We start from the raw sequence: 23,340 nt of genomic DNA on the forward strand, positions 1-23,340 counted from the left end.
TCGCGTGCAGGAAACGTTCCCCTGTCGTTCGCAACGGCCGGACCCAAACGTTCTTTGCGGAGCCGGCCAAGCCACGCCCACAACACCCCACCCTATTGGCTGGTTCCGACCAACCTTGCTGTTGCTATTGGTCCTCCCGGCTGCTCGTCGCCAGTGGCGTCATTAGCCGAGTGGCGGAGGGGGCTTTGAGGTGGGGGGCGGTGGTCTCCTGCCTTGAGGGGTTGGAAGGAGGCGTCCTCGCGCTTTGTCTGCGGCGCGAGGCGGCTGCGAGCCGCGGGTGGGGCGTGGGAACAGGACGGGAGGTGCCGCCCCCCGCGATGTGGGATTTGGGGGAGGGGAGTTAAACGGGACCAGAATGCCGCCCCTCCCCCCGCCGCAGCAGGGAGTGACCGGGCCAGGAGGTAATAGGGTAGAACTGTCAGGGACCTCAGGAGTCACCTAGTCCAACCCCCGCTTAAAGCAGGACCAACCCCCAGACTGATTTGCCGCCCAGATTTTTAAATGGCCCCCCTCCTTCACCCATGAAAGCTTATGCTCCAGTATGTCTATAAGGTGCCACAGGGCTCTTTGTTGCTTTTTGCAGATCCAGACTAACACGGCTGCCCCTTCTGACCCTCAGGGCTTGAACTCACAACTGTGGATTTAGCAAGCCAATGGAGGTGCAGTTCACCTTCTCCCCCCTCCCCAGTGTGTGGGCTTTAGAGGGGGGTCATTATCCCCTCCAGTTGTGGGGGAGGGGAATCAGACAGGAGCTGCTGTCCTCTCCACCCATAGGCTGCTTTAATGCTGGTATTGCTTCACTTTTGAGGAATAACTAGATTTGCCACCTTAACTTTCTTCCAACATAATTTTTTTTAACGCAGTCCCGAGTGGCTGCAGATCTGACTACCCCATTATCCCTGTCTGCCGCTTCTGCCCCACCTGAATGTCCCCCTCTTCCCTTTGCCCCTTTGCACCCTTTGCGTTAAGTCAGGTGGCTTCCTTCTGGTTGGCAACATGGGGAACATTGAGAGCACAGCTGGGACAGTCAGTCATCCTGTTCTCTGTTTTTGTGCCCAGTGACCCCTGGTCAGCTAGGAGGAACAGTTACAGAAAAAGTTAAGTCCTGTTCAGTCCCAGGCTGGAATATGGCCAGTAACCATGGGATCATTGGAGAATTTAGTTGGTAAACTCTCAAGTCTGTATTGAGCATGTGCACACTATGATTTTTCAAGGGCATGTAACTTGGCCAACTTTGTGCAGATTTTCTCAGGGGCAGTAAAAAGGCAAATTCCTGTTGTAAGAGAAGCCCCCTTCCAAATTTCAAGACCCTTTTGCAAAGCATGTTGGGGCTACACCTTCTAAAACAGTTGCAAGAAAGTTTTAACAAGTGCAAAACATATTTTTCCCCATAAACTCATTTTAAGAAATGGCTGAACTGTTTTTACTGAAATGTTCTAAAAAAATTAAGCAAGAGGCAGATACCATGGAAAATTTCCATGCAAATGTTTGAATTTAGCAAAATTATAAGCAACTAAAACAGGATCGTCTAGTGGGATGTGATAGGAAATGGAAAGTTTCAGTTTGTAGAGTCTTTCTGTAGCTGTTCTCACAGGCAGCTGGAGCAGGCTGTGTTGGGAGTATTGTTCTGTTTTATTGTGGAAAAACTCTTCGTAAGTAATCTTCAAACCCTTTATTTTTGTGTGTATTTTGCAGTGTATTTTTTGCAGCAGTTCTACTGTGTTCCTCTTTCTTTCATCCATCTCACTTTTCTCCATTCTGTTTAAACTATTTTCCTGTCTCTGCTTTTCATTGCTACAGTTTGGTTGGGGGTGGGTTAATTTTTACAAACAAACAAACAAACAAATGTCTGTTGGTCTGTGAGAGACCCAAAGCTAAATGACAACCTTTCAGACAAGACTATTGGAGCTTTCAAGTAACCATTTTAAAAAAAAAGTTGCTCTGTAGGTTACAGGAGGTACACCACGCTCCTAACAAGAGAATCAGAAAATAGATCCTGAGCCTGTAAGCAATGTAGGCATCATCCTGCAATCATGACTAAGAAAAGTAGAGTGCCTTCTGCATGGGTAGCCCTAAAGGCAGTGAAGAATGACTCCTTGTCATATGACTGTAATCATGTGACTAGGTCCAGGAAATAGATATCTTGCCAGCAATCTTATATGTCAGAATCGTAATGTACCATGCATCTTTTGGTTTAATAAATAGCTTGATTGGTATTGTTTGCTTGCAGAGAGTGCCATATCCATCTGTCCTCAGCCAGAAGGACAAGATGGTCTGATACAAAACCTATGAGTATAGGAAAAAGTTGAAAGAAATCAAGGAAGGGCTCCACATTAAAAATTGTTTCCTAATGAAGGAGTCATGCAAGTCTGTGTATGTGTGTGAGAGAAACCCACCTTATCAAATAACGCTTTTGTTTTTGTGAAGCCACAGTTCTGTTTCTCATGAAAACATGTATTCCTGATCATTTCAGAGCAAGCCATATGTCAAACAGGTTCCAACACATTTATATACAGATTTTTCAGAACACAGGCATTCTATATTCCAAAAAATAACTACATCCATATGCTGTACACTTCCTAATTCACACTGGCATGTCATCAGAAGGTGAAAGTGAATGGAAAAATGTTGTTTAACCAGTTCCAACTGATGGTGCAAGCAGAGCAAAGTGCTTTGGGAAGCACTCCTAGCAGGTGAAAATGAACTAGGAAAGCGACATAATTGTCAGCAAGCCATCTGCTCAGTTGAAACCAGGCTCTGTAAGAGTTTGTGTTCAAATGTCACTACTGACAGTAGTAATTTTTGACAGCAGTATTTTTGATTTTGCTAGATATAGACTATAGCTTAAGATATTAAAATTTTTGAAGCATCTAACTGATACAGTCAGATGTCGAACAGTTTTATCTCTATATGTGTCATCATGAAGCAGCTGCCCTACATTTTTAAATGCTTTTAACTTTCGTGCAGAGATTCTGATGGTTCTGTACCAAGGCAACTAGAGTTCTTCATAAATACTGTACTGAAAAATGCTCAGATAACTACGAATAACTATAATAAAATGTTAAATTAAAGAAACAAAACTGACAAAAACTTGGGACAGAATGTCTTAATCAGTGTGTAGCTCTGCTCTGTCTGTCATAATCTTCTTGTGCTCTGAATGTACAAAGTATGAGGTGCATTTGTATATCCTATAGGGTCATACAGCATATAGTATCCTGCTGCTTTACTGAAAATAACTGGCCATCTTCTAAACAGCAATACCCAGGGTAGGTATTGATTCTGAGCAAGAATAGAGTTAAACGACTGAAGCTTTCTTTGGACATACATTTACTCTTTATTAAATTTCCAGGCAGAACTTTGTAAGCCTATTGATTCATTGGAATGACTAGTTAGAAGATTTAAAGAAGTAGCACCAAATATATTTACTTTATTACTGTAATACTTAATTTATGATGCAGAAAAGCACCAGTATGTGGGGTTTTTTTTCATTTTACGATGAAAGTAATTTTTCCCTTGAGAAGGTGCATCTCAAAACTTGAAGAATGTTTGACACTATTTTTCTTAATTATGATTTTTTTGTTTCCGTGAGACAGTTACTGGAAACTTACAAATATCTCTGTTAAAAAAAAAAATGTTTTTTGATCACTTGATGCTTATCTGTTCTGTTCATTCCCTCTGAAGCACATAGCATTGGCCACTGAGCTAGATGGATCATTGCTCTGACCCAGTATGATCGTTCTTATGTTGATTATGGAGTTAGGTAATTTAGTCAGTTAATGCTTTAGCCATTGCTCCCAGGAACTTGGACTAAAATCTTAGTTCGCATCACACATTAAAAAGATTTTGGTGGCTTAATTCTAGTTTCTGTGTGGGGCATGTTACATGGCATTTGTCTGCTGTGTGCTATTGATTTCTCATTTTTAAGAGCACCAAAAAGAGAACAAACATTTATAAAGAGAAGTTGTTTTTATAGATACTGCTTTGAGTAAATATATATCTGAAATGTTCTTTTGTACTAAGGTTTTGAAGGCATGGATATTTTAACCTGAATAGGTGAAACGTTTTTGTTTTAGACTATATGATCGTGGTACTTAAAAGTGGAAGTGATCTATTAAATTATGAGATTCATTTCTTCTGCTGGTGTAGGAAAGTGTGCCCCGATAGAGGGCATATCCAGTATTTAACTAATATTACGCTTTACTTTTAAAAAACTCTCTAGTATTAAATGACATTGGCGTTTAATCAAGTTTATATCCATATATGCATTTTACACCACAAGCCTAAATTAAAAAGTGGTACTGATTTTCTGAATCCTCAACTTCTTTTCCCCCCTCTAACAACTGCTTGTAGTACGTTACCCAATTGCTAGGTCTCTTCCATTGCTCATGAACTCCATGGGCCACCAGTCTTACCATTAGATCTTTGCTGTTATCCGTAAGGATTTCTCAGTGAGCATTTCATTCCTGTTAACCATTCATGGTTTAAATAACAGATCAGGAGTGTTAATGACACGTTGAGTTTGTTTTTTATTAAGCATCTCAAAGAATGCCAAAAACAACAGAAATAGTAATTCCCTCTAAAATTGCAAAGGGGTTTGTTCCTTTATCAATTCGTCCCTTTGAACTAAAACTGCTATGGTCAGCTAAATGGACACTTAGTAAAAATAGTGAGATTATAGTGGCAGACTATACTGAATATTCAAAATACACTTCCTTTTTCTGGAAATACTTGTCATTGTTTTAGGTTCCTCATAACTGAGTAGTTCAGATATCTCACTGAATGCTGCATTTTACTGCCACTTACCAGCAAAAAGTCCAAATTGTTGACAGGATTTGAGAGACAGGAAGGGCTTATCTGCAGATGTCTGCAAACTTCCACAGCTGTTTGTTTTAAATAAGTCAGTTTACTGGGAAAGATGTATGTCTATATTATTTCATATGAAACTCTTTTTAACACAAAATTCAAATAAATAAAATATTTCTTAAAACAACTGTGAAAGTTTCCAGCCTCTCTTAGGCATCTGTATGCTGAGGAATAATTATTTTGTTGGCATCAACAGACAAGCAAGATAGCAACTTCTTGTTTGTTTTGTAATTATACAAGTTTTAAAATAAGCTGTAGTTTATGGCTATATCACTTAGATCAGACTTATCTGTCTAAGATGTAGACAATTCATTATTTTATATATCGGGGTGGCCAAATTTACTGGCCTGCCAAGCCGCATACAACGGTATTCAGAACTTTGAGAGCCGGGGTACACTTGCCAGGAGTTGGGGTTTCAGCACCTTGGGAGGCACCTGCCAGGGCTCGGGGTTTCAGCCCTGCTCCTGCTGAAGCCCCGAGCCCCAGCAGGTGCGCTCTGTGGGTTTGAAGCCCTGAGATCCCCCACCACTGCAAGGCAGAGGTCCTAAGCTTTGCCCCTGCCCCTCAAGTCTGGTAGGTGGAGAATGGGGGTGTGTGGAGGGGGCTTTGTGAGCTACACTTTAACTATACAAGAACCTCATGTGGCTTGGAACCACAGTTTGGTCACCCATTTGTGTGTATATATATAGATAAAATTAATAACAACACACATTGTATATATGCAGTGCCCCAACTCAGCCAGCCTCTTAAGTAAGTGCCTGATTTAAGCATAGCTGTAATCCCCTTGATTCTTGTGGTATTACTCATGTGTTTAAGTACCTCTCTGAAAGGACCTTTAACATGCTGAGTCAATGTGTCATAATGTGATAGTGCCCAAACACTGCTATAATAGGATCTGGTCTTGCCTGAGTGAATAGGCTCAAACCCTGTTATTGAAGAGCTTTTTGAAGACCTGATGGAAAAAGGCTCTCTATCCCATTTTTGGTTTGATCAGAAAACTGAGTGTGGGAATAATTGGATAGGAGCAAAGAGGAAAGGTGGCAGATTCATACCCAGAACACAGTCCATGTTATGCACGGAATCAGGTAGGGGTCCTCTGGAAAAACAGCATGTGGCTAAAGATAGTATCATAATACATATGCGCCAGGAGGCTAAGTTATAATTGCACAGGCAGCCTGAATTCTGACTCTTCCTAACTTTTCAGTGCTTGGCGTTATAGTCTTATTGTTCCTTTAACATAGGTATATTGCATGTAATTTTTAAAAAAGTGTTTTCTCAAAATAAAGGAAATGCCAGGCGTAACTGCAGTGCAAACATTCTGAACCCAGAGCATTTACTGTGGTTGTGTCAACATTTGGCATGTTACAGTTAGACTGTAAGCATTTCGGGACAGGACCTTTGGCTTTCTGTATGTTGGCAGTGTCTCTCATATTGGGATCTCGTTCCTGTTTGGCCTCAAATGCTACCATAATATAACAACTAAGTATGGAATTGTGAACTGATCTACTTTGATAGTATTAAGCCTAGCTTTTTGTAATTATATTTTTTCAATGGTTCTCCAATTTCAGTGCCATAGAGTATTTAAACATAAAGGGTGAGATTTTCACAAGTGCTCACGGGGCCTAACAGTTCCTAGTCTGTAGAAACAGGCCGATGCTAAGTGATTTTTAAAATCTCATCCAACCTGCTTTGTAACCTTCTCCCTTGTTAATATCACTTAGAATCACAATGTATGTCTTGGAAGATGATTTAAATCTTAAACACTCCAATTTCAGTTTAATTCCAGCTAAGCTATTGTACAGTTCAAATAAGTGGGTAATACTAGGTGTGGTAAATTTGCTACTGCCATTAGAATGGTATACAGAATGGTGTCCAGACTTCTCTTTCTTTCTGTACATGCTTTTAGATTATGTTTCTGTGAGAGTTGAGGATGATGTTGAAGCTGTGATAATTGAGAATTCTGAAATAGAAGATGCAGAAAATGGACTGTCCACACAAGACTGCGTGTCAGTGGAACAAAATGCTCAAGTAAACAGTGATGATCACTACATGACTCAACTTGCATATGGTAAATACTTAATTTCTTCTGAGAGTTAATGCCCACGGCCCATCCTTCTGGCAGAGTGCTCAGTGATTGTATCTTTAACACTATATTCCCCATTACTTTTTCTGTTGTGTATGTGTCTCTAAAACCTTAAACAAGCTACTTATTAATAGCTAATAGTTTTGATAGTATAGTTTAAAACAAGTAATTTTAGAATCTGTTTCCCCTTAAGGATCTTCCCTGTTAGCAGTGATCTCAATAATAAGGTTTAAGAATTGTTTTTCTCACATATACATAGAATTCATTATTTCAAATAGAATCCGTTGTAGGAAGATTAGTGTATAATTTAGAGGGGGAAAAAACAAGACCAGAGAATCCTGGCTGCCCAGTAGGTGTGGCATTTAGCTAAATTAATTGGGATACTGTGAAAATTCTTTTATGCACTATTCTAATAAAGTGGTCATTTAAGTTGGAGTGTTGCCAACTGTAGATACCCTTTAATGTTTTGAACTCTAGCAGGGGGAGAATTGGGCTGTAGTCTTGAGAAACTTTGCTTGCTAACTATTAGATACAAGATGCCCATGAAGGTAGTAAGTTTAGGCAGTTACATTTGTTGAATGTGTTCAGCAAAACATTTTTAAAAAAGCAAAATTACCAACTATGCATGGGAAAAGGATGAAACAAGAATTGTATAAAAGGGTCCTAAACACAAGCAACTATTTACAGTGATTATTGTCAGGATAGCTCTTCAGTGAATCCAAGCCAGCTGCCATGTTTCATAACACGAACACTGTTGTTTTCTATTGTTTTCTGCTTGACAGTAAAGTTTACTCTTGGTTTTTGTAGATTTTCACTTGAAAGCACATTGATATCCCCTCTCCCTTCTTTTCCTCATCTCTCCCCAGCTATAGTGAGGGGTGTTTGGTTTGGTTTTGAAAAACGTGCCAGGTCATCTGTTTGTGAACCAGCAGTCACAGATGGATGTCAGCTCAAGTCTTGGAGGATAATTTAACTATTATTTCAGAATCAGCAGAGGAAGCATGATGATAATTTTGTGAGCCTCCTCCCCCCCAAAAATGGTGGGTGGTTGGTGGTGGTGTTTTTAAATAGCAGGCAAGTAAGGAACTTTTAAAGACTGCTGTCATAGTAAGTAAGAGTTGGCAGCTATTACATTTGAGGGTGTCCAGCACTAACCATTAAAAGCCCCTGTTTTCAGCTGATAATTGTCATGTTGTCTTGAGTGGCTCACAACTGAGAGTGCCAGCCTCAGGGCAGACTGTCAAAAAGAAGGGCAGAATCCCCAAACTGGTTGTATTTTCTATCATTATATTTCACCAACCCAGTAACAAGTATGAAGTCCTAAAGTACTGTAACAGTCTTAACATCTAGTCACAGACAGTCCCCTTGGGCATTCCAGTATATCTTCCATCCAGGCAAGCTGGACTATGTGATAGATGGTCTCTTTTACACCAAAAATCACAGCAATATTCAGAGTTACTCCAGTCCCAAAGGACCAGTCACTTTCCTCAGGTCAGTTTTATATTCAGATCTCAAACCAAAGACAATCCCTGTAGCCAATCCTGTAATAAACTAACCAAAGATTTATTAATTAAGAAAAGAAATAGTTCTTTACTAAGTTAAAACAGGAAGCATACACACACAAATTAGTTACAGTCTTAGATTAAAAAAGGTAATATAAGCTTCTATAATAAGCAGCTCTGTATGTCCTTTAGGGCTCACCCAAGCTAAGCAGCATGGAGATCTCTTCTTTATATTTAGGAATCCTTGCCTCTTAGAGTCCAGACTGCATAAAGAGACCCAGTTTCTCCTTGTCAGGCATTTTTATCCCCTTCACTCCAGAATCCAAGCTGATGGGATTAGTTCATGCACACGCCTTCCCTTCCTGGTGGGAGTGAGGAATGCAGTCAAGAAGGTCTCTGTCCTTTGATGCTACACAATGTCTCATTTGCCTTCATTGAGCCATCTTGTGTGCAGGACGAGCACTTTACCTTCATTAATGTTGCTTTTCCTGTTTGGTGAGTTACACAATTACAGAGGTTTACAATGCAAACACTCAATATAGCTTTATACCATGAGATACAGGTAGTGTAAGTAGGATTAATATATGTAGCATCCTACAAGCGTTCCATAAAGTCTAAACACATTCTTATAACCCCAGTGTCTATTTCTAACTATGCTGACCCACAGGTAAGTCGGACTGGTTAAAAGCTATGCATTTGTCAGTGTTCACTGAGACCCTGGGTCTGTGGCATGAGCTGGCAGCTTGTCTGTCAGCATCAAAATAACTTTTCCAGACTTAACGATTTGGACTAAATTGTCCATGTTTTGTTCTCTGCATTAAGCTAATCTATTTTTAATAAAGTTTAAGCAAAAGCGGTGAAGTTATTTTCTAGGAGTCCACAGGGCGGTGTCCTTGGTCCCCTTCTCTTCTCTTCTCGTAGTATGCCTTATCTCTGAGTAATCTCATCCACAAATTCAACTACTATCTCCACCTGGACAACTCACAGATCTACCTCTCCACTCCAGACCTGTCTTCTGTCCAAACTAAAGTGTCCGTCTGTCTGTCTCTGAACCACCTTGAAGATATCTAGCTATCAGCTCAAGTTCAACATGGCTAAACCAGAGTTCTTAATCTTTTTTCCCCTCCCCCCCATTCCTCACCACCTCTTTTCTTGATCATTGTGGCCTCCACCACCATCCTGCTTGTCATTCAGGCCTGTAACCTAGCTGTTATCTTCAGCTTGGACCTTTCTGTAAGTCCTCACATCCAGGCTATGTCTAGATATTGTTGGGTTTTTTTCTGACTAACATCTTTAAAATATGACCTTTGCTATCCCTTCACACCACTAAAACTCTCATCATCTCACTTGTCAATTAATGCAACGGCCTTCTCTCTGGCTTTGACAAATGCAGTTTTGCCCCTTTTATATCCATTCAGACTGCTGCTACAAAGAGAATTCTCCCAGTCCATCACTTTGACCACATCACTCCTATCTTCATATCCCTCCACTGGCTTCCCTTCCTTTATTGCATCAAGCATAAACTGTTGCTTGTAAATCAATAGAAGCTAGGGATTGCAGTGGGACATCAGGGCTGCCCCACTGCGATAGGCCCTGTTTGCACTTACAAAGCCCTTCATGTCTTATCCTGTCGCTACCTATCATCTCTCATTCACTCTCAAGATGTTGACTTCTGCCTCAGATTGACCAATGCTGCCAGTGTCTATTGTCCACTTGTTAAATTTTCAAACAAGCATCTTTCTTCTTTCTCCCATGCTGCTCCTCATGCTTGAGAGCAGCTCCCCATAAACACTTCATTGTTCTCCATCAAATCCCTTCTTAAAAATCTTTTTTGCCATGATGCCTGCAAAAAGATTGGCAATAGTTAGGCTGCTGGTGTGCTAATCAATATTGTCTCATTGTTTCCTTGTACTCACCCATCAGTTTGTCTGTATCTATCTGTCACCCGTCTTATACTTAGATTGTGAGATCTTTGTGGCAGAGACTCTTTGTTTTACAGCACCTAATTAGCACAATGGGGTCCTGGTCCAGATTGGCTCCTCGGTGCTACAGCAATAGAAAATAATAAAATTTAGTCAGAAATAAGTAATTCTGCTAATGTTGTTGCCTCCAGCTGTTTCTTTTAAGAGCTTTTTCTTTAAAGAGTTCTTCTACTTTCAGGATTTGAGGCAGGAAGTGGAAATTTGGCAGGAGAATAGACTTGGAGGCTGAGATGTGCCTTTCCCTTTCGCTATGAAAATCTATGAAGATTTGCCAGAGTTCCAGGCCATTGGAAATTGCCATTTGCAGATGCTCAGTAGAATTTTCTAAAGGGTTGCTGCAAAGTTTCCAAAAATTCCATCTGTATGGACTGTCTTAATCTGGCATGTCATACCTTTTCAATGCTTGACTTTGCAACCTTAGCACAGAATTTGTATGTAATTGTAGTGTCATTGTTTTTGATGATGTAGTTAGAGGCATGACAGAACTTCCATCATACAGGAATTTCTTATGATTTGTGGGACCTCAGGTTGCAAGAGGGGAAGTAGTAAGGTCAAAATAAAGAGGTGAGAGACATTCCCACTGCCTGAGAAGTGAAATGGGTTAGGACTATGATTTGCTGAGTCAGTGCAGAGCAGGAGGGGGTGGTGTGTGTGTGTGTGTGTGTGTGTGTGTGTGTGTGTGAGAGAGAGAGAGAAGCAGACTTTTGCATTGTTTGTATTGCAAGCCACCCATACTAGTTTAAACTGTGTTTCTGGACCTTATGGGCTAGATCCCCAAGTGCCCTTAAGCAGCACTTGGTGCATCTGTGAGGTGTGGACATGGGTGATTTTACACTCTTTTCTCCATTTCACCACCAGTCCTGTTGCAAGTTGCAAGAGCCTCATGTATATTCATAATTATTTGTTTGTAAATCAATAGAAGCTAGGGATCGCAGTGGGAGATCAGGGCCACCCCATTGCACTAGGCCCTGTACAAATGCATAGCAAAAAGAGTGTCCTTTTCCCAAACAGCTTGCAACCTAAGTATTGGTCAACGCTGGTTCTCCACTTGTAAGACAATTCCCTTCTTTTCATGTGCCAGTATATTTATGCCTGTATCTGTAATTTTCACTCCATGCATCTGAAGAAGTGGGGTTTTTTACCCATGAAAGTTTATGGCCAAATAAATCTGTTAGTCTGTATCCACAAGACTAACATGGTTACACCTCTGATAAGTATAAATAAGATGAGAGCCAGTAGGTGAAATACAAAAAACCTACAAGGTAGCACAAGATAACAAGGGGATGATTATGCTCTATCTTGCACTGGCAGATAGTATCTCTCAAGGAGCAGCGCTGCCAGCCAGGATCACATCACCTGCCAGCCCCTCCTTTCCTTTTTAATTCCCTTTGTGCCTGTTCAAAGGAGACTTTAGCTGGGCTGAAGATCTGGCCCTCTAACTTAATTGTAAAGTTTAGGATAACATTTGACATATGATTCTCGTTCAAGAAGCAGTAACTTTTTTTTCTTGTCAATCACAGGCAAACTTCATTTAGTCATGTAAAAGTTACAAAAGTATTAAAATATAAATTGACCAATGTCAAGTATTTGTTTGCAGATTACAGTTTTGCTGTTAAATGTTTATCAAACAACATCAGTTAGTTTGCTAACAGAGATAAACACTCAAAAATTGAAGGTGATAAAAGGAGTGAATACTTAGGGAAGGGAAAGATGAGGGTAAAGCAAATACAGATAATGGTGAGTTCTGTATCGCATTTAAATTCTAATTCACAGATTTTTGTTGTGTGGGGGTTTTTAAATGAAGAATGAGATAAGGCAAGAAGAGGTGTGAGGTAACTCAGGAGTGAAAGTCAACAATGGAAAGTATGGCAAATGAAATGCATTTTTGAGGAGGAATTGGAAGGAATGAAGTTTAAAAAATTTAATTAGAGGATAAAATGAGCAAATAATTGAGTGCATGATAGATAGTAATTAATCTTAAACGGCCAGGATGCTGAAGTTTTAAAAGTATGCTATGGTTCTTGCCTTTCATGACAGATGTCTAATTCATAGATTCCAAGGCCGAAAGGGACCATTGTGATCATCTAGTCTGACCTCCTGTATAATACAGGCCATAGACTTTCCCTGAAACAATTCCTGTCAATTCAGTGGGAGGATTTTTCTAACATACTTTCTTTTAACTTTCCCTTTTATAGGAGGGGAAGGTTTGTCGGTATTGAGTGAGCCAGTGGTGTCACAGATGAGCCATTCTACAAATGTGCAAAGAGATGGTCAGAATCCAGAAGAAATGGAATATGTTTTTTTGCATAAAAGACGACGACTTACCCCGTCTCTGGTGAGAAATAGCATGGTATGTTTACCTAAACAAACACTTGCTCTGCTTTTTCCAGCAAATTGCACTGCTATTAGCAATTCCAGTTCTCATGTGAGAGAATTTTCCCTCTTTTGTGAATTATTATTATTTGTATTACAGTAGTGTCAAGAGGCTTTTATAAGGGTTGGAGCCCCATTTTGCTAGGCATTGTACATGTGCAGAGGAAGAGACAGCTCCTTTCCTGAAAAGCTGACAATCTAAGTATGGTCCTGCAAGCAAACCTTTGACATGCAAACTTATATTTGTCTAAAAAGCAGGATGCATTAGGGACACCTCCTTCCTTTCCGACAGGTTTCTAGATGGAGTGATACCAATCATCCTTCCTTACCTGTTGACCAATGGGCAAATCATTGGGCAAACTATGTCCAACAATAGATCACGCAGCTCTCACATTGATGCATATCTGTGGGCAGAACTTGGTTCATAGCATGGAGCTATGCTTTAATGGCCAGCTGAAGAACATAAAAGAAAAAATGTTTACATTTTAAATATCAACAAAGTGGTGTCCTCGGTACTAAACCAGGGCACCAGATTATATTTGAACTCTGACAGTATTACACATTATATCATTTTTCATTTGAGTAGTGTGGCAGAAATTTGGTGTAATTAAAAAAAGAAAAATCAAATGCAGAACAGTTTGCTGGGCAAGAAGGGCTTCTCACAGCTTACAGGTAAAATTAGCATCTTTATTTTAATTTTTTTTAAGTCTTTCTCCACAGGGTGGCACTGTTGATTCCTGTCTACAGGAAATTTTACACACTATGGGCATCTGTACACTGCAATTAAAAACTGGGAGCTGGCCTGTGCCAGCTGACTTGGGCTGCAGGCAGGGCCAGCTCTAATCTTTTTGGAGCCTCAAGCAAAAAAAAGAGCGCCGTCTCACCGTAACCACCCCTCTGTGCCCCCGCCCCGAGCGCTGCGCCGCCCAAGTCCCCGCCACCCCAAGCGCCGCCCAGCCGAAACAAAAACAAACAAACAAACCTTCAGCGCTACCTGGCCAAACCAAAAACAAACCACCGAAGCACCGCCCCGCCCCAAAGTGCTGCCCCAAGCACGTGCTTGGTCAGCTGGTACCTGGAGCCAGCCCTGGCTGCAGGGGTATTTAATTGCAGGGTAGATATTGGGGTTTAGGCTACGGCCTAAGCTCTGGGACCCTTCCACCTCACAGTGTCCTAGAGCCCAAGTCAGTTGGTATGTGCCAGCCAGAAGTTTTTAATAACAGTGTACACATATATCCTCTTTCTCCTAACTTCTGAAGAGGTACTTCCATGGGCTCTTTTAATGTTACCTGCATGTTTTGTTGTCAGCTGTTTTACTTACAATGGTCTTTCCTGAAGAAGAGACCAGGCCCTAGCTATTTTGTTCTTCACATTAATGAAAGAAGAGCTTGCGTTTAAACAAAATATCTTTATTTTTAACTTTTTACATCCACTTTAGCATCACATAACCTAGAGCCTGTTCCTAGCTATAGTAAGTAGCATTCTGTTCTGAAAACATTCATGGAGTCCTACATTCCTATGGGAAAGGCCACCATTTAACTCTCCAGCCACATCCTTACATAGCAATAGTAACTGCTCCAAGAGCCATGGCAAAGAGCATTAGTGCTTCAGGAGTACAAGGACACCAAGTGTCAGATCAGGTTTACCCCAACATATAAGGGCTTCTCTGCAAGCAAAGTTGCACTGATTTAAACAAATGTGTGACTTTTAAATTGACTCATTTAAACTGTTACAAAAGGCTATGCAGACATTCTTAAACTGATATTAAATCTGACAGACGTTTGTCTAGCACAATGGGACCCTGGTTTCTAGGGTTTACCAAAATACAAATAATACACTAAATTGATCAGGACAATTTAAATTGATACAAGAACAGTTTTAAGATACACCAAAATAAGAACATCTAACATGGTTTTGCACTGGTTCTAACTAAATCTATATAAAAACTGATATAAGTTAAATCTGTTTACTTATTGACAAGGCCTAAGTTGTGTTTAAAAAAAAAAAAAGGTTTTTATGAAAGTCAGTGGAAAGATTTCAGTTTTTTAAAATTGCAGTGAATTTTTTTAATAACCATTCACTGCAGCCTAAACACTTCTCCATTGTTTTAGTACATGAGTAATTGAAAGTGATATTGACTAATAACTAAATACAAACAAAAGTGAAATTGAGTAGCTTTGACCTAGCTGTGAGACATGCAGCAAATAAACCTTACAAGATGTGAAAAATATATAGATTTTGTTTCTTTACTTTTTAATAAACTCAAGTGCCAATAAAATGTACATGGATATGTACGTATATTTTATTTTAAACTATTTGTAATCCTTATAAAGGAAAACTGATTTGAAAACTTGTGTCACAGTTATGGTGTGACTAATACTAGAACAAATATATATTAATCTGCTGTGTTTGAAAACATCCTCCTCAATAGTTGCTACCCCTAATATATTAAGCTAGTGCCTTGGGTTCCGGAAAAATATATAGGTCATCTAGACCAGCGGTTCTCAAGCAGGGGTCCGGGAGCACCTGGGGGGCCACAAGCAGGTTTCAGGGGGTCTGCCAAGCAGGGCCAGCGTTAGACTTGTTGGTGCCCCGGGCAGAAAGCTGAAGCCCCACTGCATGATGCTGAATCCTGAGACTCTGAGCCCCACTTCCCTGACTCTGGGCTGAAGCTGAATCCTGAGCAGCTTAGCTTTACAGGGCCCCCTGTGGCATGGGGCACTCGGCTATTGCCCTTCTTGCTACCCTCTAACACTGGCCCAGATTTTTATATGCAGAAAAGCATATAGCTGTGGCACAGCTGAGCTGTGGAGTTTTTATAGCATATTGGAGGGCCTCAGAAAGAAAAAGATTGAGAACCCCAGATCTAGACTGTTTTATGCCTTGTATTCTGTGATTATTCCTAATTTTACATGTTTCTTAATATTTTTTTCTAGATAAGATCCAGGGAAACAGAATATGAAGATGGTGGAAGTGTCATTTATGAATATGAACCAGATTATGAATGTGTAAGTTGCTTTTTTTTTGTTGGTAATGACTGTTGCTTTGGGGGTTCATTACAAAAACAGTTTTGTGTTTGTTTGTTTTTTTCAACACGATATGAGATCCTAAAGCTGGGTGTTTCTCTGTATGTGTTGCTGGCTGCAAAACATCATGATTTTTTCAGCTTAGCTTATTTATTTTGGAATGAAACAGGGAAGTGTTGTGTCTGAAGCGTCCTACACAGGAGATCAGCAGAAAACCCTTATGGAAGTCCTCAACTATTGTCAGGTACCACATTTTTCTCTTTGAAATAGTTTATAAACCTTTGCAAAAAACAAGGCAAAATTATGTCACGCTTTTATCCCTGGTATATATGCCACTGTAATATCAATTTGCAACTCTGTTGCACCCAGTTGTTCATTTCTATAAACGTCATTTGACTTAATTGCAAATGCATTTTGCTTATTTTTGATTGACGTTTTTATATGCAGCCATTGAGCCTTTTACAATGTAATCAACGTGAGAGTGTCTCCAAAGGTCAGTATTAATGCACCTTATGTAATATAGAGTCCCTTGATTTACTTCAAGGAATTGCAAGGTAATGGGAAACATTTGGTATGTAGATTCTGAAGGCATCTGAGGTTTGCTTTTAGAATATTACCTTATTCATAATCTTGTTGTTCAGACTGAATTAGGAGAATTTATTGCTTATGTTATCTGAAGTAGTAACTGGCAAGCTGAATAACTGCATCAGCAGTGAAAATAAAACTAAATTAATATCTTACTCATACAGGTGAGCTGTTATAGTAGGGCTACTCCTGAAAGTAATGGGTTGGCCCCCTGTCCCTTAGAGAGCATCTCCTTCTGGAGTGACTTAGGGCTAAATGTTAATTAAAGTCATGTATGCCTTACTGCTTGCACCAGGGCTGCATGGTGAGGTCATTGTACGTTGCTTTTAATACACAACAATTTAAACTTTTATTACACCTTATCATGGTGCTTTGGAATCTATCTATATGCAGGTCAGTTGTTACTAAAGTGATACCATCAACTTGAAATCTAGTTAATTTTATTTTTTAAATTTGAAAGTAATTTCAGATTTTTCACCTGCACTGTTAATTTTTTTGGTTTTATAGCCACATTTTCTATTCTTTTTAAAAATTTCTTTCTCTCCAGAGTTGTTATGACAGAGTCACACAAAAAGCAGCAGAAACTGACTGTGCTTTGGAAACACAACTTGTTTCCTCTCTACTCATTTAGTTCAGTAACCTTATGTGTTACTTGTAATAATAGGAGACAAAATTGTTCAGATGTATGATTTCCTAAGTTGTTTATATGAACAACTGTTAGCCTTTGAATTCGTTTGATTTACATGGCTCTTATGAAATGTTGGGGTCTTTACAGGAATGTTATTATAAAACCTTCATATCTGATTCTCAAAGTAAGGCAAAGTCAATTTTTAAATCTCTGGGAGACTCAAATTGCTGAGCTTGAAAAAAGACATCAATAACTCAGGCATAGGTTAGGGGTTTGTTATAGAAGTGGATGGGTAGGGTTCTGTGGCCTGCTTTGTGCAGGAGGTCAGACTAGATAATCACATTGGTCCCTTCTGACCCTAAAATCTATGAATCTATGACTGAAAATCAGCCAAAATGTTCCGGGTACTTTCAACCCTATAAGTGTTTTTCAAATTCTGTTTATATTTTTTTCCCTTGCGTGTAATCAGTGGGTGTACAATTGACTTCAGCATTATACTCATTTTGAGGCTTGGAGCTGAAGCTGTTGCTCTCTAGATCGCCTACACTTGTCGTTTTACTTTGGAATACATATTCCTCCAAGGTATATTTCCCATTAGTGATGTAGAAATCAATATCTTGTGATCTATTTATCAGTATTTTAGCCAAGTATTTGGAAATATATAATTCTATTTTTAAAGGTCTCTAACTACCCATAAAGTAGTGTTAACTCTTTGATTTAGATGTAGTATTACACTTCAGATAACACACAATTCTTCTTGTGCCACTAGTCTACTTCTGAGTTTGCTTGATATTGTTTTAATGTGAAATAAAATGCACCATTATATTATATAAAAATCAACTGTATATTGGATGCAGTAGGAAGTACAACCTTTCAATTCCAGTCATGTGCAGGCGGATGTTAAAACAGCAAGAGTAAGTCTTTCCCTGAAATTAGATCTTCGAAAAGAAGCCTGCTTTTTCAAGTTCTAAATTTACCATGTGGTACATAAGTAAATCAGCGTATAATTCACTTTACAAAGTGTATTTGTTATCCACTGAACTGCTGCAAAGTTTAGACAGAAATTAAGGAAGGAACTTCAACCTTAATGAGAATTCCTTGCTTTTGTCAAATTCAAATGTTGTGCTTTTATTTACTTTTCCTCTAAAAGTAGAAAAATTCCATTAACTTTCACATTGATTGCCAGGCCATGTATGATGCCATTCAGAAGTTGGATAAGAAATTTGATCTGCTTCATCGAAAGGTTTCAGAAATGCAGCACACCCGGATGAAGCCATTGCTCCTCAAACCTGTGAGTATTAAAGATCTGAAATGTTCAGAGTCCCTTTACAAGCATGAGTAGAAATTAGAGGGTTAAAATCTCTCCTCACCTTCCACTGTGGTCAAAAGTGGTAATTTAGCATCCATTAGAGGCAGGTTATTATATACTTGGCATTTGTGAGCTCGGTCCTCTATCGGTGTAGTAGTGGGCAGAGTCAATTTGGTAGGCTTGGGGCTCTCAGGACAAATTTTTTGGTGGCCTCAGAATGCAGCCATCAACATTCTTTTTTCCTAAAATACTTAATTCACTTTAGGAAAACCAAATAAATATGCACATATACATGTCCAAATCATTGTAATTTATTTATTGCTAGCTAATAAGTCTGTTATGAAAAGTGATATTAACAGACACAAGTATCACTTTTCACAGAAAACTTACTCAGTCTTACCAAGCCTGGGGACAAATTAAGTCCTTGAGGAAGACCAGGGGAGATGTGGGTGGTGGGCTGGGGAAGGCAGCGAGGGCTTGAGCATGAACTGCTGCAGCCAGAGCCCAAAGTCCCGCAGCCAGAAGTTGGGGCCCGAAGATGGAGCCCGAAGCCTTGTGGCCAGACCCTGGGGCCTGCTGCCATGCAGCCAGTGCCCAGGGCTAGAGCCCAAAGCCCCGCGGCTAGAGCCTGCTGCCTTGCCACTCCTGAGCTGAAGCCCAAAGTTAGAGCTCCCCTACCCCGGGAAGATGGGGAACTCGCTGGCTGCCTGCTCCTACGGCGTTCAGCCCCAGGTGACTCCAGAGGGAGGCAGGGCCCAACCCCGGCTGATGGCCCCAGCAACCAATGTCAAGGCTGTGCATCCAGAAGCAATAGGACTACTTTGTCCTCCCCACCCCACCCAATTACAGCCTAGGAGGCTGTGGCTGCAAGAAAAGCCACTGGGAGCTACATGTGGCCATGGTAGCCACGTTTGAGAAACACTGGGATAGGTGCTCTACAAATTCATTTACAGGAAGGTGGGGAAGAGAAACAGATTCAGGAGTTATACCATTAGCTAGTGTAAATTGGTGTAGCTCCTATGACTTCAAATGAGCTCTGCCAGTTTACCTCTGATGAGTCTCTGGCCTGTTAGTCGACTGGTTTTTTGCTGACAGAGGAGGAAAGTTTCTGCATAACTCACAGGTTGGCTGATATGATTTTTAAGGGAATTAATGACATTTAACTGCTTTCCTGTAAATGAACCGTTATCAAGTTATTGCACATTTAACATACTGTTAAAACAGACAGAATATTAAGACTCGTAATTTATTAGCAAACTGCGTTTAAAGGAAAAGCATCAGAGATGGTTCTTGAGAATGCTGAGAGAGCTGTATAGCCATCAACAGTACTGAACAGTTTCTCTGATGTAACGCTGTTCAGCAGCACTGATGTCACGAGAACACAACAGAATGAAAGACCTTTAGTCTGTCTACCCATCACCAGAGCCGCCAGGCCAGACAGAGAGGGAGGAGTTCTGAATGCTTTGCAGTTGATGAAACAGTATATTGTGGTTGTGATTGGTGTCCTGACAACTCTTTGGACTTGAATGTCCAATCATCCAAAACTCTCAGAGCAGAGACCAGTCTTGCCCACCACTGTGGAGCACTGGAACCCAGTGGCCTCTCTCTCACACTTCCTCTCTCTTCCCCCTCAACCCTCATGGTCACAGGGAACAGCAACTGCTTTAATGCTCTCCTGAGGCTAAAAAGGACCTGAAAGAGATTTTTCAAAACATTTTAAAACTCTTTTTTTGCTTCTTTTTGACGTATAAAGAAAACACTTCTAAGGCTATCCTTGTTTCCTTTTGTTTTTTATAATGCCTGCAGGTGTTTTACCTGAAGTTTAAAATATCAGGAATGTCAAAGATTCATAGATTATTATTATTCTTTAAAGCTAAAAGGGACCATTTTGATCATAACAAGCCATAGAAGAAATCTGGTAACTCCTGCATGTTGCCCAACAACATGTGGTTGAACTAGTGTGTATGTTTTAGATTGACATCCAGGCCCAAACGGATGCTAGACACTGTGGCACCTAACTTTTAGGCACCTAGGAAATCAATGGAACAACAATGGATCCACAAAGCCTGGGGAAGATAGGTGTCCTAGCATGTGATCCACAAAGCCAGCATGTAACCAATGGGAGAAGCCAATGACCAGGGTGTGTGCTAGACCCTACCGCTCTCAGAGATATAGATGCCTCCCTGCAGCCTGGATTTAGGTGCTTATTTCTCTTAATAATCCACATCTGGGTCCGTCCCCCTTTCCTGCAGTTGATTTAACAAAGAATTAAAGGAGAGTAATATAATTAATGCCAATCAACATAGATTTATGGAAAATAAACCTGATATATGTTTTTGATGAGATTATAAATTTGATTGATAAAGGTAACAGTGTTGACATAATTGACTTGGTGCCACACAACATTTTAATTAAAAAATCAGAAAGACTGCAGTTAATGCCAAAGGTTAAGGGGTGACTTGATTACTGACTATACATACTCATATAGGGGACAAATATTTAATCCTGGTCTCTTAATTTTAGCAGAGAAAGGTACAACAAAGTCCAATGGCTGGAAGTTGAAGCTAGACAAATTCAGACTGGAAATAAGCTGCACATTTTAACAGTGAGGGAAATTAACCATTGGAGCAATCTGCCAAGGGTTTGGGATGGATTCTCCATGTTGGACAATTTTTAAATCAAGATAGGATGTTTTTCTAAAAGATATGCTTTGGAATTCTTTTGAGGAAGTTCTATATCTGTTATATAGGAGGTCAGACTCAATGAGCACAGTGGTCCCTTTTGGCCTTGGAATCTATGAAACCATTTCTTGAAGGAATGAGTTAGGGCCTGCCTTACTCTGTACAAATGGAGGGAGATGGCAGGAGGTGGTGGTGTCACCCACCTTATACTTTTTAGATCAGTGGTTATAGAACTCATGTGGGAGACAGTCTTTCAGTTCCCCGTTTGCCTGAGGAAGAGGATTTGAACACGGATCTCCCACACCTCTTAGAAGACTGTTCTAATTCCTGAGCTATAGGATATTCTGATGTGGGGCTCCCTCAGTCTGTCCTGTTGATGATGATGCACCTTGAATAAATACAGAATCATTGGACCACAGAGTGAAGTCCAGTGGTTTAGCACACCCACCTGGGAGACAGGAGACTGAGGGTGCAGTCCCCCTGTTCTGATAGCTGTTTCATTGTTTATACACAGTAGAACAGCATCAATAGGAGAGACTGAGAAAAGCCCAACTGGATTATCTCAGTGGTTAGAGCACTCTCCTGAGAGCTGGGAGACTCCTGTTCAAATCCCTTCTCTCTGGGAAGGGGAACACTCACCACCAGTGCTGCCTAGTGGCTGTGCCAGGGGTGCGGCAAGTTGGATGCCCAAGAGAAAGACACCTTTCTTACTGCAACAGTCTGTCCTTTAGTGACTCAGCTCTCCAGACAGGTCACACTTTCAGTCCACCCCTTTTGGGTTATGTATCAAGAGTCTAATAATGGGGAAGTCTTCAGAATTCAGTGAGGGATTCAGGGCTTCCCCTGACGTCTTGTGGTCTGGACCTTTGTACCTTCACGCTCTTCCCCCAAATAGGTTCTCTGTCAAGGGACAGACTTTCATAGTTGCCCACTTTAGGAGTTGGTAGGGGAAGCTTGGGTCTACCCTCTTCACTGGGCTCCGATCCAGGGCCCAATGGTAGCCAGCTAAGTCCTGCACCTTGTGGTGCTATGCAGCTGACTCCCTGGATATTTCCTACCTGTCCCTCTCTTCCTACAAGCTAAAGCAAATAGCTAAAACACAAATAAAGTTTCTTTCTTCAGAGAGTCACAGGTCCCTTCTTTATAGGCTTGGTCAGGTCACTATCACCATGCCTCAGACACCGAGAGCTCCTGTGGTGCTCCTTTCCAAGGGTGTAGGCCAGTTCACTTCCATTATCTGCTTGCCACTGAGCTACTCTGCTCCTCTTTTTAACTTCCTTCTCCAGCTTGTGCAGACTTTGCAAGTATTCTGGGACAAGGTTGGCTGGGCTCCGAGTAGCTCTTTAGCCCTGTTCTTTCCAGTGTTGGGGGCTTGTACACCCCATCACACTCCCCCTCTGGTAGAGAGGGGGAGATCTGAATCTAGGTCTCCCATATGCTGGCTGAGTGCCGTAACTACTGTGCTAAAAGTTATAAAGTAGGTACGATCACTTTCTCTTCCTCCTCCTGGATTTTGAATCAATCCTGATCCAATAGGTGTGCTCAGAGCATGCCTACCGGACCAGACTCTTCAGGGAAGATAGATGATGTCCTCCCCTGCTTCGTGGGTCACACTGGGCTTAGGAAATAGACATCTGGACACACAGAGTGAGGCAGCAGTGTGCACACTCAGAAACATAGGCCCCTGGGAAACTTTTATCCTGAAAATGTAGGTGCTGAGGTGAATTTAGGAACCCACAGGCTTACGTGGCAGTGGAGGGGAGATTGTGGATTGCAGTGCTGGCTAAAACTGGGATTTAGGGACCTAAATCTGGGGGTTAGGTGCTTAAGTCCCTTTGTGGATCTGGGCATATAACACTTTCCTGTATCATCTGTTCCAATAGCTAATTATTCTTTCTGTTAAAAATTACATTTATTTTCAGTTCGAACTTTACTGACTTTAGCTTTTAAACTAAAGAGTCCTCTAGTCTCAGGGCTGGTCCACACTACGGGGGGGAAATCGATCTTAGATACGCAACTTCAGCTACGTTAATAACGTAGCTGAAGTCGAATATCTAAGATCGGATTACTCACCCGTCCACACCGCACGGGATCGATGTTCGCGGCTCTCCCTGTCGATTCCAGAACTCCGTTGGGGTTGATGGAGTTCCGGAATCGATATAAGCGCGCTCAGGGATCGATATATCGCGTCTAGATTAGACGCGATATATCGATCCCCGAGCAATCGATTTTAACCCGCCGATATGGCAGGTAGTCTGGACGTGGTCTCAGATAGCTTCTCCATGGGTAGGTAATTTTAGGCCATGAT

At 40.9% G+C, this 23,340-nt stretch overlaps 1 protein-coding gene and 1 long non-coding RNA gene across 11 annotated transcripts in view; one reads left to right on the forward strand and one right to left on the reverse strand.

Annotated features, from left to right (window-relative positions):
- LOC115656875 overlaps positions 1-190 on the reverse strand; it is a 56,519-nt gene extending 56,329 nt beyond the window's left edge. The window contains exon 1 of the long non-coding RNA XR_004001773.1: positions 115-190. This is a non-coding gene — a long non-coding RNA (uncharacterized LOC115656875). The remainder of the gene's footprint in view (positions 1-114) is intronic.
- BEND2 (BEN domain containing 2) overlaps positions 1-23,340 on the forward strand; it is a 34,122-nt gene that overhangs the window by 157 nt on the left and 10,625 nt on the right. The window contains exons 1-7 of one of the 10 annotated variants that reach the window (XM_030574071.1): positions 320-401; positions 3,195-3,266; positions 6,770-6,931; positions 12,626-12,780; positions 15,740-15,811; positions 15,999-16,073; positions 18,229-18,333. In XM_030574071.1, coding sequence (XP_030429931.1) covers positions 6,913-6,931; positions 12,626-12,780; positions 15,740-15,811; positions 15,999-16,073; positions 18,229-18,333 — 426 coding nt within the window. In that variant the 5' untranslated portion in view covers positions 320-401; positions 3,195-3,266; positions 6,770-6,912. Of the gene's footprint in view, positions 1-189; positions 402-637; positions 1,653-3,194; positions 3,267-6,769; positions 6,932-8,817; positions 8,944-12,625; positions 12,781-15,739; positions 15,812-15,998; positions 16,074-18,228; positions 18,334-23,340 lie in introns of those variants that run through there. The other 9 variants (XM_030574051.1, XM_030574061.1, XM_030574026.1 and 6 more) reach the window with 9 other exon arrangements.

The sequence above is a fragment of the Gopherus evgoodei genome, chromosome 1, assembly GCF_007399415.2.
Source record: "Gopherus evgoodei ecotype Sinaloan lineage chromosome 1, rGopEvg1_v1.p, whole genome shotgun sequence".
Lineage (NCBI taxonomy): Eukaryota > Metazoa > Chordata > Testudines > Testudinidae > Gopherus > Gopherus evgoodei.